Raw genomic sequence first — 15,552 nt, 5'->3', positions numbered from 1 at the left:
GGGGGCGTAAAAAATATAAGCCCACACTAAGATTCAAAACAGAATAGATCTCAAAATTCTTTTAGCTTCATTTTTGCACTAGTTGACGGTTTGTTTAGAATACAAAATCTATCCTATTTGAGCTGACAGGAGTTCAGCAAAAAGTTAAAAACTAACCTCGTAAATTTACTTAAAAACCACACTCCTTGCCAATTAAAATCACAACGTGTTGGTAAATGATCCTAAAATTTTCCAAAAATGATGAGCTGTAAATTACTTAGTTTATTGCTGACACTGTTCTAATTCAAATCAACAGTCTACTAATTGAGTTTACCGTCCCCCTCCTGTTCTTTAATTTCATCAATTGCTACCGTCTTTTTCGGTTACTCTGGCAAATTGTTCAACACCCCTCTCATTGGGTGAGTCGAGAAGAATTAATTAATAAATTAAGTCCCCTCCCATAGGGTGACAGTAGTTCAGCCTCAAAATTGAAGCAATCGTTCTGCGATATCTTTAATTCCTCCTGACGAGCGTTGCTTATATACATGGGGTGAAATCTGACTCTAATTCGTTCCATATAGAAAGAGTTGGCCTTGATTTTGATCCTTTTTTGCACACTGGTGTGGCTGCTGGTTTTTCGGCTAATAACCCTATCGGAAATTTTTAGCAGCGTTTAAGTTAACTGCAGAAATCATAGTCGTTACTGCAACTGCAAACATGTGTTATTTTCTGAGATAATCATGTTGAAAATTTAATATTATAGACTGGAAATATGTACAATAAGCTAGAAAGTGTCTGAATTAAAAGGTTCAATTTTTTATGCGGCTGAGCGTAGCTCCTGGTAATTATTCAAAATTGTGATGCAAATTTGGTCGGAAAACTTTATCTATAGTTGATTGATAACAGGCTGGATTGTGCCTATATTGTGCGTGCCTTAACGTTTCAGCCGATTGAGCCTTAACGTTGTGTTTCAGGATCAGGAGGTTCTCCGAGATCAGTGTTGTCTGAATCCACAATCTGGGTTGTGATCTGTGCAGTGTTAGCTGTGTTGATTCTCTTGATCCTTCTGGTTATTTATCTTGTCAACCAGAAGGACGAGGGCGACTCTGCTGCAAGTATGAACCCCTACAGGACTATTCATGAGTACTGGAGAAGCAACAGACGCAATTCTCGCTACACCATTGGAGATGACGAACCTGTGGAAGCTGCATATTCTGCCTACTCGGTATGTATCAAGTAGTTCGATGACTTCGTTGATTTTGAATAACTTCACTTGAAATACACAATCAGCTTGAAAGATTCCAGATCTCTGCTGTGACAGATTCTACGATGTCAGATTTCGGACTCGCAAGTTTGTGTTTATCGATGATTTTGTTGGATTGTATTTGAAAGAATTACCGCGCGCGATAACAAGCTGTTTAGACCAAACTGCTGACCAAATTGAAGAGCAAAGAAGCGAAAGCCGTTTTCCGTTTATGCCGGATTTTTTATGCCCTCATCTTCTCAGACGTCTATTATAGCCCTCCTATTCTTTAAATTAAATTTCAAAAAATTTGATTTGTATTGGGGCGCTGTCTTTTTTAAGATCTCTTCACGCATTTTTCAGAAATTTTTTGAGGTCAAATTGAAGTGATGATTTTGGTCACGTCAAAACATGCAAAAAAGCAAGTAGTTTTGCGTGTAATTTTTTAACTCTAATTTTGAAGTGGAGTGAGAAAATAGTGTTTGAAAAAATTCGCGTTGTCGCTAGTGGTTTTTCGTTCACATGTGGCAATTAGACATATCAAACGCTAACATATCAGCCTTCAATGAAAAGACGAATTTTTTTGGTCTGTCTGTTTTACTGTTTTCTTGAGACTGCAGATCTACGAAGCTATTGCGGCTGTTTTCTGGCAATCTGCCAGCTATGTTTCATTTTTTCACGTGCCATTTTTATGTGTTTTTATCATGTACAGGTTCTTGGATTATTTGGCAGAGGCGACCCCTCGAGTCGTTTCCGTAATTCTTCTGGCTCTTTTTGTGCAAATTCGTCGCATGTTTGTTTTTGCGCTTTTGTTCTAGAGCGTTTTTTGACTTCTTGGGTGACTTTTTCACACTTGAGTGCTTCATTTTTGGGTAATCTAAGTTGCTCTATTTCTGAAATAAAGTTTGATGCCTATATCTAAGCCATTTTGAGCGAAAAGAATAAACGACCATGTAGATTAGTGGTTAATTCTTTGGACTGGCATCCTAGAGGTCCGCGATTCGATTTTGCACCCATAAAACATTTCTAAGTTAGATCCACTCTAAATTACATTAACCCCGCCTGTCGTACTAGAGCAATTCATCCGACGTTAGTTAGTTTGCTTTTTACTGTTGCTGTTTAAGATCTACGATGAGAGCCTGTCAGACACGTCATCCCTTCAATTAGCTGGTGGATATGGAGATGTGATAAGACGCACAGTGTCTACGGGTGCAACCGGCAGTGGTCCAACTTACCTAGGGACATCTGGAGGCGCTCCAGGAGATATGAGTCAAGCGTCCTCTACTTGTAATGTAACTGGCGAACCTCCGCCTATGTATAATGACGATTTCCACTACAAGAGGAAACAGCAACGGATGAACTCAACCAATTCCAGTTAGAACAATTTCTAAAACAAATACTCTGATTTTTCCTATACAATTTTATTTTGACGACAAACTAAATGAAATATTTGGAACACAAATTCTATCGTTCAAATTGTGCTCGAATCATTGTACATCGTTAGAATGATTCTTCGAGTTCAATTTCTGCGAATGTTTCCTTATTTTTTAGTATAACGATGTCTGATATACAAAAAATCTCTGACAAATGAATTTCTGTAAGCTTGGGCTCAAAATTTCTACATTAATCTTACGCCCGAACCATATACTGATATTATTTAGAAAAGCTGGAGACCTGTGCTACCAGATTGACATGAAAGCTGCAAAGAAATCAACAATCCTCTGAATTTTGATATTCTAGTTCAAGAGACAACAAAGGCTGGTGTTTTTTTGCTAACACTTAATTTTTTATCAGTAAACTCGGCTGGTGAATATGCTCCTCCCTACACAAGCCGCCCAGTGTCTGCCGCGTCCAGCTTCATGAGTCTGGGTGGACCTGGCACTGGACTGCCTGGATCCCAGTTTGCTAGCAACAACGACATCCACAAACCAATCAGCAACGGCTCAACCTGCCAAATTTTCCAAGGCACTAGAGGCAGAAACCCAAGTGGAAAGAAAGTCAAGTTCTCGCCTCATCCAAACCCGCCCTGCCCCGGGCCAAAAGATCGTCATCGACATATGTCAGATATGGACCCTAGCACTGCCAGGAAGCGACACCTTTCTGATTTGCCCATTCTGTCAAACTCAGCTGGTGGTGCAATGATGCATAATGCTATGGCAAATATGCAGCCACCTGTAGGACCGAGGTCAGTGAATCAATCCAAAGGTGCTCCGAAAGATCTGAAACCCGCTCTTCGAATCCGGCACAGATCTGCAGAACAGAGTAGCACGGTCAGTCAGCTGGGATCAACAGGAGCTGCTGGAAACGGTTCTGCTCTGCCCACAATTCAACCACCGCCACATCATCCCAATTCGCGTTTGTTGAAAACCGCGACAACTGGAAGTGGCGGCAATTTGCTAAGTGGCAGTAGCAGAAGCATTCTAAACGAAATATCTGGTGCTAATTTGACGAACGGAACTGGTCAACAGGCAAATAAGGCGATAGTAGTTTCTCCGAGTGGTGTCACTGGCAATCAAATTAAACCAAACAGTGGGTTTGACACATCCGTGAGACAACGTCATGTTTCTGCCGATCAGACTTGGTCGGGTAGAAAGAGAAAAGATAGCGACATGATCGGATTGTTAGATGATCAGAGTCCTCTTATATTAACGCCGGGAAGTGATGGCAATTCCAAAAACGTAAACATAAACCCCTTTCTATTCAGCAAAGATGGAAAAACGAGCAATCAACAACCTCAGTTGCAGAAGCAGCAAAACAGACCAATAGCGTTCCGAAACAACTCAAACTCGCAGATTGCCCCCAGTCCTTTGAACGTATCGAGTTCAGCTAACGCTTTAACTGTCAGAAGTCCCCATCAAGAATTTGCATCTGGTCAGAGCCTCGTGCCTTCTCAGCCCCAGACTGGTGCGTTGAAACAACAGCAGCAAAGGTTTTCGGACCAAGATCTGACCGACACTGCATCCGGTGGAAGCTCCGGTAATTTCACTTTTCAGAGCTAAGAGGCTTTTGAGGCTTTTCTATTATCCAATTTTCTGATTCGATATAACTAAGAATCTGTGACTTAATCTATGTTGCCAACGAAGTTGATTTTTTTTGCGTTTGCCGTGAACGTTTCTCGGGAGCTCAGTAGTAATATTTGTTTTAGCCGCGAAGTGATTCTAGAGTTCAATGAACTTGAATTGCATCGGGGCACTCTCGTTTTCACTATTTGTAACGAGGTGCTTCCTTTTTTTCAGCAATTCGAAGAGGAGTATTGGTCGAGTGACTTTTTAATTAGTCTTGTACAAATTTTGAAGTAATTGTTGCTGATATTTGCGTCTTTTTTGTGCAAAATTTTCGCTTGACCATTTTTGGGCTCTTGTTCTAGAACATTTTTTCGATTTCCCTTCTGGAATGAGCTGCAGGTGAGTACGCCGGGGGTCGCGGGTTCGAGTCACTCTCTAGTCGGATTTACTGCTCCCATTAATAAAAAATTATTTTGACTACAGCCCTGTCAATATTAAATTCCCTTGCCAATTTGTCCGACATTAGTAGGATTGTGTATAATTATCGATTTTTTTGTTGGACTCATTTTTTTCTGTGCAGTGTGGCCGTGTTGGACTGAATGGTATTAAGTCCCGCCAGTTAATTATCTCTACTGGTCTTTCCCTCAAGTCAATCACTTTAAGCTCCGTGCTGTTCTTACTGATGTTGAAATTGTGATTTACGTCATGCGGTGCTACTTCACATTTGGGATATCAATAATCAATATTGATAGGTGTTTCTTGCAATTTTTGCGAATTTTGATCTTTCCATTTGATCTTCTTCTGATGAAAACGGAAAAAAGTAAACACCGGAAGATATTAAGTGATTGAGCATCTCTTAGAGCCCTGTTCCTTACTAGTCTTTCAATATGCAGTTTACTGGCACTGTTTTTTGGAGACAATTTCTTGATGTGAAGGGCAGTATCCAGTTCTCAGTTGTGCCAATCGGATACTTGCAATTCGTGGCAGCGTTTCTTATTCCTCTGCTATTTTTGGTGGAGGTGTGCTCAGTTGCTTGCTATCTTTGTTCAGCTGCGTATGGACCATGTCTCGGTGAAAGCTTCTGAGCGTATTTTTGTTTTCATTGCAATTTTTGTTCTTAAACGTTGGTGTGTTGTTTCACCCAGTCCCTATTAGTATCATTTAGTGCCGTTCTCATAGGACGAAAACTGTTTGTAGATGTAGTTTTGTGATCGGCACTCTCTCGATAACTGCCGTCCTGATAATTGCAGGTAATATTTCGAGCTTTAAAAGGCAGTATTTCACCCACATTGTGGAAGTCATTGATGTCAGAAATTTTATACAGACAGTAATCGTGCGAAGAGCAATGTTTTGTTTTGTGTTTGCAGGTGGTTCCATTTTGTACTGCTAATTGTGGAAGCCAAAACGGGAGCACCGTAGTTCAGGACGCTCCGAGCGATAGCTTTGTATTAGCTGAGAGTGTCTTTTGTGCAGCCCCATTCTTGTCAGAAATTTGTTTTTTAGTATGTTGCTGCCCTTTTGTATTTTGTTTTATGCTCCATGCGTGTTCTCCAAAATAGAGCATACTCTCAAACATTACATCAAGTATTTCAACTTTACTGGTATTGGGGGTGTCCTATCTCCAGGTTGCTTGTGTGCACAATGGCACTTGAGTTCTCAGCTGATAACTTTTTTTTCTAGCTAGTAGTTTAAATATTTAGGTAGGGAGTTGTCATGTAATTTCTCAACCTGAGTTGAGATTTTTTTGAAGTTAAAGATTTTTGTGGCCTTTTTGTTAAGGCCTTTTTTCAAAGGCCTTTTTGGATGTCTGGTGACAATATTGAGAGCTGTTGTTGTTTAGTGTTCAGGTCTAAAACCGTGCTGATATTCTTAAGTGGATACTCTATACAGTTGTTTAGTTTTTATTTCTTAGTTTTGAAATGGGCGAGAGGATTGCAATTGGGCTGAAGTATTTAGATTCCTTTAATGGTTTTCCCAGCTTGTGTAGGTTTAAAAGGCCGGCTTACTTCCCAGATTTTAGCGAGTTTTGCATGGCTTACAGAAAAGTTTACATTGCCAGTGCGGTATCTGAGTGCTATGGGCCCTAGATAGTGTAGGTTGATTGGCCTGATTATATCTGGCAGAGCGCCTTACTTTGCGTCTCATAGAGTTTCTTTCACTGTTTTACACTTATACGTTCTGCCCTCCATTTGCAGTTTACTTATTATTCTTAGTGTTTTTTCTTTTTCATTTTTGTTTGTGCAGAGTGTATTGTTGGTTTAACTTTTTTGCGTTTTTCTTTCGATCATGGAGAGGAGTAATCTTGCTTCGGTCAAAGTATATGGCTCTGTTTGCAGGTGGTTTAGTGTTACTTGATGAATGTCCTACTGTACTCCAGAGTTTAGAGCAGTTACCTCTGTAATTAAGTTTTTGTACAAACTCGGTCAATTTTTTGCTTTTGATTTTAAACGAGTGTTCATTTCATAATTTAGTGGTGTTATTTTGGCGTCCCCGGATGTTTTTGAATTTCATCTTATTCAAAAGACTTTAGTGCTTCGCTAAAAAAAATTGGCAACCAGTTTTAATTCTTCCTTGTGGGCCTGTGGGATACGCCTGCCAAACGCGGTGGTGTTGGCTATCCTTAAGGTCTTTTCCACATGGTATATTTTTGTTGGCCTTTGTTGTTTCTTCAGTTTTTATTTTATTATCGTCCTTAGAACTGCCTGTCAGATATTCGAAAGTTGATGAAAGTTCGATGTGGTGTTATGAGTGATGTGTTTGTGAAGTGGGTGTTGATGTGTGATGAGGTCAGAGGTGATTCAGATTGTTCTATTTTTGCTGATTTTTGTAATTTCTGTAAAATTTTTGTAATTTTATTAAGTGCTCTCGAACGAAGTTTGAATCATTTGCTGTAAACGTGTTGATCAAGTTTTATGAAAAATTTTCGCTTGGCTGACTTGACTTTTACGCCTTTTGACTTTTTCGTTTTTTGTGAATTATTTCCTTCATAAGTGTCAGCAGCTGAAATCAAGTGCCTTTTTCCACTAATGAAAGTGCGCAAACGAAAAGTGCGCCAAAATTGATGTTTTACATTTTTTAACACTTAGGTTGTCAGTTTTTATCGGTTTTTTCTAATTGTTTGAATCCCAACGTCGGACATTTGAGTTAATGGCGGGTATTTTCCGGCGATTTGGAAATTAATGTGTTACTTTTATAAAGGCGATCGCAACTTCATTAGCAAGGACGATGTAGCTGAGTTGTTAGGGGCGGAGATCGCTAACCGAGAGGTCGCGGTCTCGAAACCATCGACTGTAGATTTTTTGTACGCATCAATTTATCTAGATTTTGCTCCCATCCTCTAAATTAATATGCTCCCATCCCCTAAATTTCAGTAGTACGAAAAATTAGTGATTCGTCCGACGGTTTATATTTTTCGTGACAAATGGTTAAAGCTCTGGGAATTAAGTTTCACAAGAGTCTCAGTTATTTTTTTGTTTTAAGTGCTAATTGTGCTGTTACTGGGAAGTTCTATTTGACCTTAAATTGTTGTTTCTTTAAATTTAAGCAATTTTTGGATGATTTTTACCGTTTACCGTTTTTTAATAGCCGAATTTTTAATAGCGCTTGTCAGCCGCTCAACGGCTATTATTTAGGCGTCCTCCTTTTTTTTTAATTCGCTTTACCTTTTGATCACGCCTTTTATTTTACATAAGTCACGATTTTCTCTCTTGACTTCTAATTTACCTCACTCATTTTTTAAACTGAATGGATTTCAAATTCTTTCACTCATTGAATTACGTAATGTAGTGAATACGGTCAAAGTTAAAAGAGCAAAATCGAAAGAAATGGGATTATTTAATAGTGCATTAGGTTATCAAAGTTCATTTAAGTGATTGCTAGCTGGCATTAGTTTTATGCTTAATAGCGTTTATTTTAGAAGCTGAAATAAGTGTAATTTTAGAATCTAACCGAACAAGCAGAATTTGCTCTCAAAAACACTTGGACACTGTTTGAATCCCAATGTGCGTCAAGTAGGTCAATGTAGGCTATTTTCCGGCATCTTGCGGCTATGTTTTGTTAATCGGCTCTTTGGTTAACGATAGTCACAATTTATCGAGGTCTGTTACAGGCAAGATTTTCTTTTCACTTCGTTTTGTCTAGTATGTTTTTTCTTATTTTAACTTTTGTCATTCTACAGTTTTCCATAAAACTTGCAAGTACTTTATTTTGTAGATTTTAGCAATAAAAACGTCGTTTTGATTGCAATAATATCAAGTTTTTGAGCAACTGTTCAGAAAATTTTGCTTTTTTCACTTTTTCGACCATTTTTATCGTTTTGGAATGCATTTGTCTCTTGTATTTCCAGTCAGATTTGTGCCAACTTGTTCGGATAGTTTTTTTTAATTTTGGCGAGAAAACAAGCATCAAAAAAGCTGGAAATGAATTCTGCCCTGTTTCGGTTTTTGAAAGTTCTGTAGTTTTTGTTGAATTCAATAAAAATTTCTCTGGGGTTTTAAAGAGGTTGTGGAGATTTAAGCAATGAAGTGTTAGGCCGAAAGACCTTAGCACCTAGAACCTTAAGTGATTATTCAATTTTTGCTATGTTGAAGTTTCTCAAACATTTTTGTATTTGCTCGCCTATATTTGTCTCCCATATGCCCAGCACATTTTTTCTTGTAAGCCATGTTTTGTTTTTGCAAGTGGTTTGTTCGCACTTTTGACTTTTAATTGGTCAATTTAGTTTTTAATTGCTCTCAAACGAAGTTTAGCAATTATATTAGTCCTGTCGGTCGTTATTTATGCGATTCCCCCCCCCCCCCGCTGCGCCCTCTTACGCCCCTTCAATTAAGCTAAAGCTAGCCTCACTAAACCTAGCTACTGACGAAGCCAACCGCTCGCCGGTTGTTTGAGAGCAATTCGCCCGACCTTAGTCACTTATGTTCTATACGTTAATATGAAAGGCTTTACAATTAAATGTTATTATTCTATCATTAGAATATGCTATCGTTTCGCTGAATCATAAAACAATTTTTCATCTGTTTTGCTCGTAATAAGGCTTGGTGGACAAGTTATGTCCGTACGTTTCAAATTTTGCACTTCATTCTTAGTTGATTTAGTTATGTTGGTCAGTTATGTTGCTACAAAATGGGGTATTTAGATATTAACTAATCTGAGTTTTGCTGTTCTCCGGGTGACAAGACTGTGATCCTTCGTGAAACATTACGGGCTAATATTTTCTTCAAGCTTTTGACCCATTTAGCGGATTTTTGTATAAACCTTTTAAATCAAAAGTATTGATTAATGCTTTTAGTAAATAAATATTTGTTGACACTTGATCCTATTTGCTCAAATGTTTTTCTGAAGTTGTTTCTCAATTTTTATGAGACTTTGAGACTTTAATAAAGAATTTATTAATAGTTCCCTTGTTTTTTGTAAGCAATGAGATAGATTTTAACAATATAGTGAATACTTAAAAAGTCGAAAAAGCGAAATCAATCGCAACTGATTAAACCGATAAAGCACGAGCATTAAGACTGAGTATCTTACGGCTTAATTTATGATTTTTGAGCAAATACTAACGTGTTTTATAGGAAATCATTCTCCTCCAACTTGGAGAGTCATTTAATCGTTTTTCTCGTATGTTATGAAATTTTTGACCTAATCAGATTTTTTTGCGACACATAGAAGTCGCATTTTGTTATCTTGTCTGAGTTGTTGATACCTCATGTCTAATTTATAGTTTGCATTAGAAATGGACTTGATTGAAGTATTGAAGTAAGTAGTGGTCCGCGCTTCAAAAATTTGTTCAAAAAATTTATTCTAAGAATTGGTTTTCAAGCTTCTCAATTTTTTTGTTCCCTGCAATTTTTTTATGATCAATTTCATCGAATAGGTTTTAGGGCCCGTGCTTCGCCAAGCGCTCTTTGATGGAAAAGTAATTTCTCTTTAATGATTTCCTTTCTTATCAATTAAAGGTAATTTTAAAAGGCAAGAATTCTTATGAACTTACAAACAGAAGGTCAATCCAACAGAAGATAGTGAACCACTTCCTGTGTTTAATTGCTCTCAAACGAAGTTTGTAGCAATTATATTAGTCCTGTCGGTCTTTTATCGCTTGACCGATTTTTTGTCTGACGCTTTTGACTTTTCGTCCTCAAAAACGGGATAAACCGGTAGCGCCCAGCGGGCATTATAAGTTCTTAGAGCCTTTCAGCTCTGTTTCAACTCAAACTGTTTTTGAGACTGATACTTATGGTGTGAAGGGCGGTACTTGGAGGTTGAAGACACCCCACCCCCACTGTTGACCCCCCCCCACTATTGACCCCCCCCACCGGCGCTGTTGCCCCCACCCCACTGTTGTCCACTCCCCCTCCCTCCCCTTCAGCTCCCAGTGCCCCCCCCCCCCCCCCCGGTGGCTACTGACGAATAACCGATCACTAAAAACACGCAATTTTATACTAATTTTCGCAATTTTTTTTCAAGTTTTTTGAAAATTTCTGTCTGTTTTGAGTTCTTTCAGCCCTGGGTGTCTGGGAACCTCCTCTAGGGTTTTATAATAAATTACTGCATGGTTTCTTACGGTAGTGCAATTGTTTGAACAATTTTAACATCACGAATTTTAGCATTTATCAAACGTCCAAATTTTTTCAATTTTTTTTCATTCATTTTTCGTTATTCATGTCTTTCCGGACGCAAGGGGCACGAAACTTCCTTAAGGGTTTGATAATAAGTTACGGAACAAATTTTATTTGCCATGTCATAGCTTTCAATTTTTTAATATGACAAATTTAAGCAATTTTTTTGATAAAACTTGCATTTTTTCATGTTTTTCAATTTTTTTTTGTCTTTTTTAGGTTTTTCCGGTCCCAAGAGCCAGCGAACCTCCTGCAGGGTTTGGTAATAGGTTACTGCATTGCTTCTAGTGGTAATAGAATGGTATTCAGCGTTTTAACATCACGAACTTTGGCAATTTTTTGATAAAACTTGCAATTTTTTTTCAATTTTGTAAAATTTATTGTCATTATGTAAGTTTTCCGAGACCCCGGAGCCAGGAGGTCTCCTATGGTGTTTAATAATAGGTTATAAAATTTTTATTGGCCACGGAATGGTTTTCATCATTTTATTGTTTCACATTTTAACAAAATTTTAATAATACTTGCAATTTTTTTGAAATTTTGTGAGTTTTTAGGTTTCTCCAAGCTCAAGGGCCAACGAACCTCCTGCAGGGTTTGATAATAGGTTACTGCATAGCTTCCAGTGGTAATAGTAAGGTCTTCAACATTTTAACATCACGAATTTTAGCAATTTTTTTATGAAAAATTTTTTTTCAAATTTTTTTAAGGTATTTTGTCATTTTTAGGTTTCTGCAACCTCAAACTGCGAAATCAGGAAGCGTTTTTGCACAAATTTTACAATATTTTGCAGTTTTTTAAAATATCAGTTTTTTATTTTATTTATTTACTAAAAGGGCTAGAAAACTAAAAGATGCAGAGTTGAATCAAGCTAAAGCTAGCCTCACTAAACTGTGGCTAGCTACTGACAAAGGCAACCGCTCACCGGTCGTTTGAGAGCAATTCGCCCGACGGTAGTCGGTTATGTTGTTATTAATTGCTCTCGAACGAAGCTAGAATCATTTATTGTAAACTTGCAATTTTTTTTCAATTTTGTAAAATTTATTGTCATTATGTAAGTTTTCCGAGACCCCGGAGCCAGGAGGTCTCCTATGGTGTTTAATAATAGGTTATAAAATTTTTATTGGCCACGGAATGGTTTTCATCATTTTATTGTTTCACATTTTAACAAAATTTTAATAATACTTGCAATTTTTTTGAAATTTTGTGAGTTTATAGGTTTCTCCAAGCTCAAGGGCCAACGAACCTCCTGCAGGGTTTGATAATAGGTTACTGCATAGCTTCCAGTGGTAATAGTAAGGTCTTCAACATTTTAACATCACGAATTTTAGCAATTTTTTTATGAAAAATTTTTTTTCAAATTTTTTTAAGGTATTTTGTCATTTTTAGGTTTCTGCAACCTCAAACTGCGAAATCAGGAAGCGTTTTTGCACAAATTTTACAATATTTTGCAGTTTTTTAAAATATCAGTTTTTTATTTTATTTATTTACTAAAAGGGCTAGAAAACTAAAAGATGCAGAGTTGAATCAAGCTAAAGCTAGCCTCACTAAACTGTGGCTAGCTACTGACAAAGGCAACCGCTCACCGGTCGTTTGAGAGCAATTCGCCCGACGGTAGTCGGTTATGTTGTTATTAATTGCTCTCGAACGAAGCTAGAATCATTTATTGTAAACGTTTTGGTCGTTTTTATGTCAAATTTTTGCTTGACTTTTGACCTTTTGAGCGACTTTTACGCCCTTGTTCGTTTTGCGTGATCGCAATTTTCTCATTCACAAGTGCTTACAGCTGAATCTAAGTGGCGGGCAGTTCACTACTAAAAGTCAAATGAAAACTGCGCTGTAATTGGTGTAATGGTTTTCACTTTAAATTTTATTAGCGATTATAGTGATATGTATTAAGCTCTGATGACGTCATTTGAAGCCCCCTTAGTGAATTCAGTTACTCCCCGCAGATTGAAGCAAGCTGCAAAAGATCCGAGCTCCCAGTAGTCGTTCGAGAGCAATCTTCCGACGCGTCGGTTATGTTTCTGAAAACATTGATGTATGGTCCTCAAACCCAATAACTAAGTCGATCAACGTTTCAAATTCGGCTACCATAAAATTATACATCTATTTTCATGAGAAGAATTTTATGGAAATGCGAGCAAAACTCAGTAATTCAAAATTTTTGAAAACAAACGATGTCAAAACCATTATGAAAATTAACTCGATGCGAATACACTATTTATGACCTATTAATGCTTTATTAATGCGGTTAGGGACAAAGTAAAACAGAGAACAGGAGATGAGGTTATAGATATTCGTTGAAAATATGACTACTTAGTGAAACCTCTAAACTTTGAATTATGAATCATTATAAAGCAATTTAGACTTGTCTGGAAAACGACTAAGGGAACAGATAGCAAAGAGAGCGAAAATGCGATCAAAGCTGTTTACTGATATTTATTGAAAAGACGTGGTGTAAAAGTCAGCAGAAACGCTGGCTAAAAGTTCGAAACTAAAAAAAATAAAATATGCAGTGTTTGAACGAGGTTGAGACGTGTCAGTAATACTACGGGATAAAAATAACAAGCTCAGCAACGAATCAAGGCAAAACTTCACTATCCGTAATTAGATAGGCAATCAAATCTGTTATTAATAAGAATCAGAGACAAGGCATTAAAGAACTCAATACGGACAAAATACTTTATTCAAAATCATTTACTTTGGCTGCATAGTAAAACATTTATTGAGTCCGGGGATAGCCTTTGATACCTGCCGTCAATATGACGGTGACAGAAAGAAAAAAACCGCATCTATTCTGTTTCGGCTCCCCAGCTTAACTTCTAAGTCCACTGTTGCACGTAATAATTTTAACACGGTAACGTGCTATATAACATAATTTGTAAGTGGGGGGCCTTAAAAACACTGGGGATGGGAGAACAAAGTAGATGCAAACTTTCTTATTCTATTTGTGTTACAGACCAGCTTGTATAGGCAGACAGATTGAGGATCATTGATTGACTGTAAGAATGACATCTATTCTGCCCCTCCCGCTCAGTGTTTTTATGCCCCCAATAACAATTTAATGTTTATCAATGTTTTCTGATCGTATATTGTTACGCAAAGGGTTAAATAGTTTCAAGATAATTATACAATTTTCAACTGCATATTAATTGGGATCAATTATTAATTGATCTCAAACAAAGTTTTTTTTGCAATTATTTGTTCTCGCGTGATCGGTTTTGTCTGGCCAGTTCGACTTTTTCTCCCAGAAACGGGATGAATTGTAAATCTCAAGGGTATTAACTCTCTGCGTGGCTCATTTACTCAAGTAGTGCGAAAAGCTAAAATCAAAAGGTTGTACGGTCTGTAATTCTTTCACGCTTCGGGTCAGCTATAGGAAGTCCTCCGGCCATGTTTTTTCAGTTCAATTTGTTCTGCTTGTTAATAGTTGAAAAAAATCACTGTTGGTTGACAAATAATTTTAACCTGTTTTTGTGAAATTTTAATGCTAGCTTTTAGTGAAGAGCGTTTAAATTGAGTTGCAGGTGGCGTGAGGCCGCGTTCTAGAAGTGTGACAGACCAGAATAGACAATTTAACCCAATGGGCACAGATACAAATACAGAAAAAAATGTAGAGAAGACCGATGATCCAGTCACATTCAAACTAGGCTTCCTTGGCAATGGAGGCTCCGGGAGCAGATCAAGTATCTCTTCGTCTTCTGAGAGGAACGCTTCGACATCGGTGGGTCCTCCGAAACAAGGCGCCATTAATGCTTCTTACGAGGATGAATCTATGTGCTAGCCGGCCGCTCATCGTATTGTAAACTGTGTTTGTACACATGCGATTTAGAGCACAATGCAATGCACAGTAAAAATGATCCAGGGCACATTCTTTCTTGAAAAAAGTTGACTGGATACCGCAGCTAATTCACTTTTATTTGCAATTTTTTAAAGTAAACAAGGGAACCTGCATTGCCCATAACTTTTTTGAAAGCACAAGACGCAATGATCGTTTTGCTGAAAATTGGGAGATATTCTGCCCCCCCCCCCCCCCCCCCCCCTCCTCCCCCGCACCCACTGTGTTTAAGACCCCCACTTGCAAGTAAAGTGTTTTTAAATAGAACGTTACCACATCATGTAAAAAAAATAAGACGATCTTGAGGGGGGGGGGGGGGGGGGGTTCTCTAGCACATCAAAGTTCAGGCGTAAATTGATAACAAAAACTGAAAAATAACTATCTCAATGGACTTTTTAGGAAATAATAATCGCATGTGTTGCGTTGTGGAAAGATAGCTTCGCCTTGTTATTTTGATTAACGTGTGTTTGGGAAAGACAGCAAACAAATCGCCTCATATCGTTAAATTAATGTTTTGATTTTGGGCTCCATTGTTCCGTGTTGAATTATTCTTTGTAGTCTGCTTGTACGATATATTGATCAGCCGTCGTCAGTTTAATTTATTTTATTACTTTGCTATAACTTTGATTCTGTTCGCTCCAAAATCATCACTTAACAGTAATCTTTTTTCACAAATTTGATGCCAATTTATTCTTGGACAGAGTAATTAAAACTTATATTTAGTATCTTCAAAAGTGTCTCAAATTAGTCCCAATAGCGTTTCATTCTGTTTCCATGATTCAAGAATATATACGGTATATATATGACTTTAAAATTGTTGAAAAGCAATTGGTCTCATTTATTTCTATAATTTCACTGTAATAGCATTGAGAA

At 37.7% G+C, this 15,552-nt stretch overlaps 1 protein-coding gene across 1 annotated transcript in view; it reads left to right on the top strand.

Annotated features, from left to right (window-relative positions):
- The window catches only part of LOC142340625 (uncharacterized), a 35,413-nt gene extending 20,550 nt beyond the window's left edge, over positions 1-14,863 (top strand). The window contains exons 6-9 of the mRNA XM_075391317.1: positions 954-1,204; positions 2,347-2,596; positions 3,017-4,198; positions 14,369-14,863. Of these exons, the coding sequence (XP_075247432.1) occupies positions 954-1,204; positions 2,347-2,596; positions 3,017-4,198; positions 14,369-14,625 (1,940 nt within the window). The 3' untranslated portion in view covers positions 14,626-14,863. The remainder of the gene's footprint in view (positions 1-953; positions 1,205-2,346; positions 2,597-3,016; positions 4,199-14,368) is intronic.
- The last annotated feature ends 689 nt before the right edge of the window (positions 14,864-15,552 follow it).

The sequence above is a fragment of the Convolutriloba macropyga genome, chromosome 6 (assembly GCF_964194025.1).
Source record: "Convolutriloba macropyga chromosome 6, txConMacr16.3, whole genome shotgun sequence".
In the NCBI taxonomy this organism is placed as follows: domain Eukaryota; kingdom Metazoa; phylum Xenacoelomorpha; order Acoela; family Convolutidae; genus Convolutriloba; species Convolutriloba macropyga.
The sequence above is the reverse complement of the archived record's forward strand: the minus strand, read 5'-3'. Positions and strand labels throughout refer to the sequence as shown.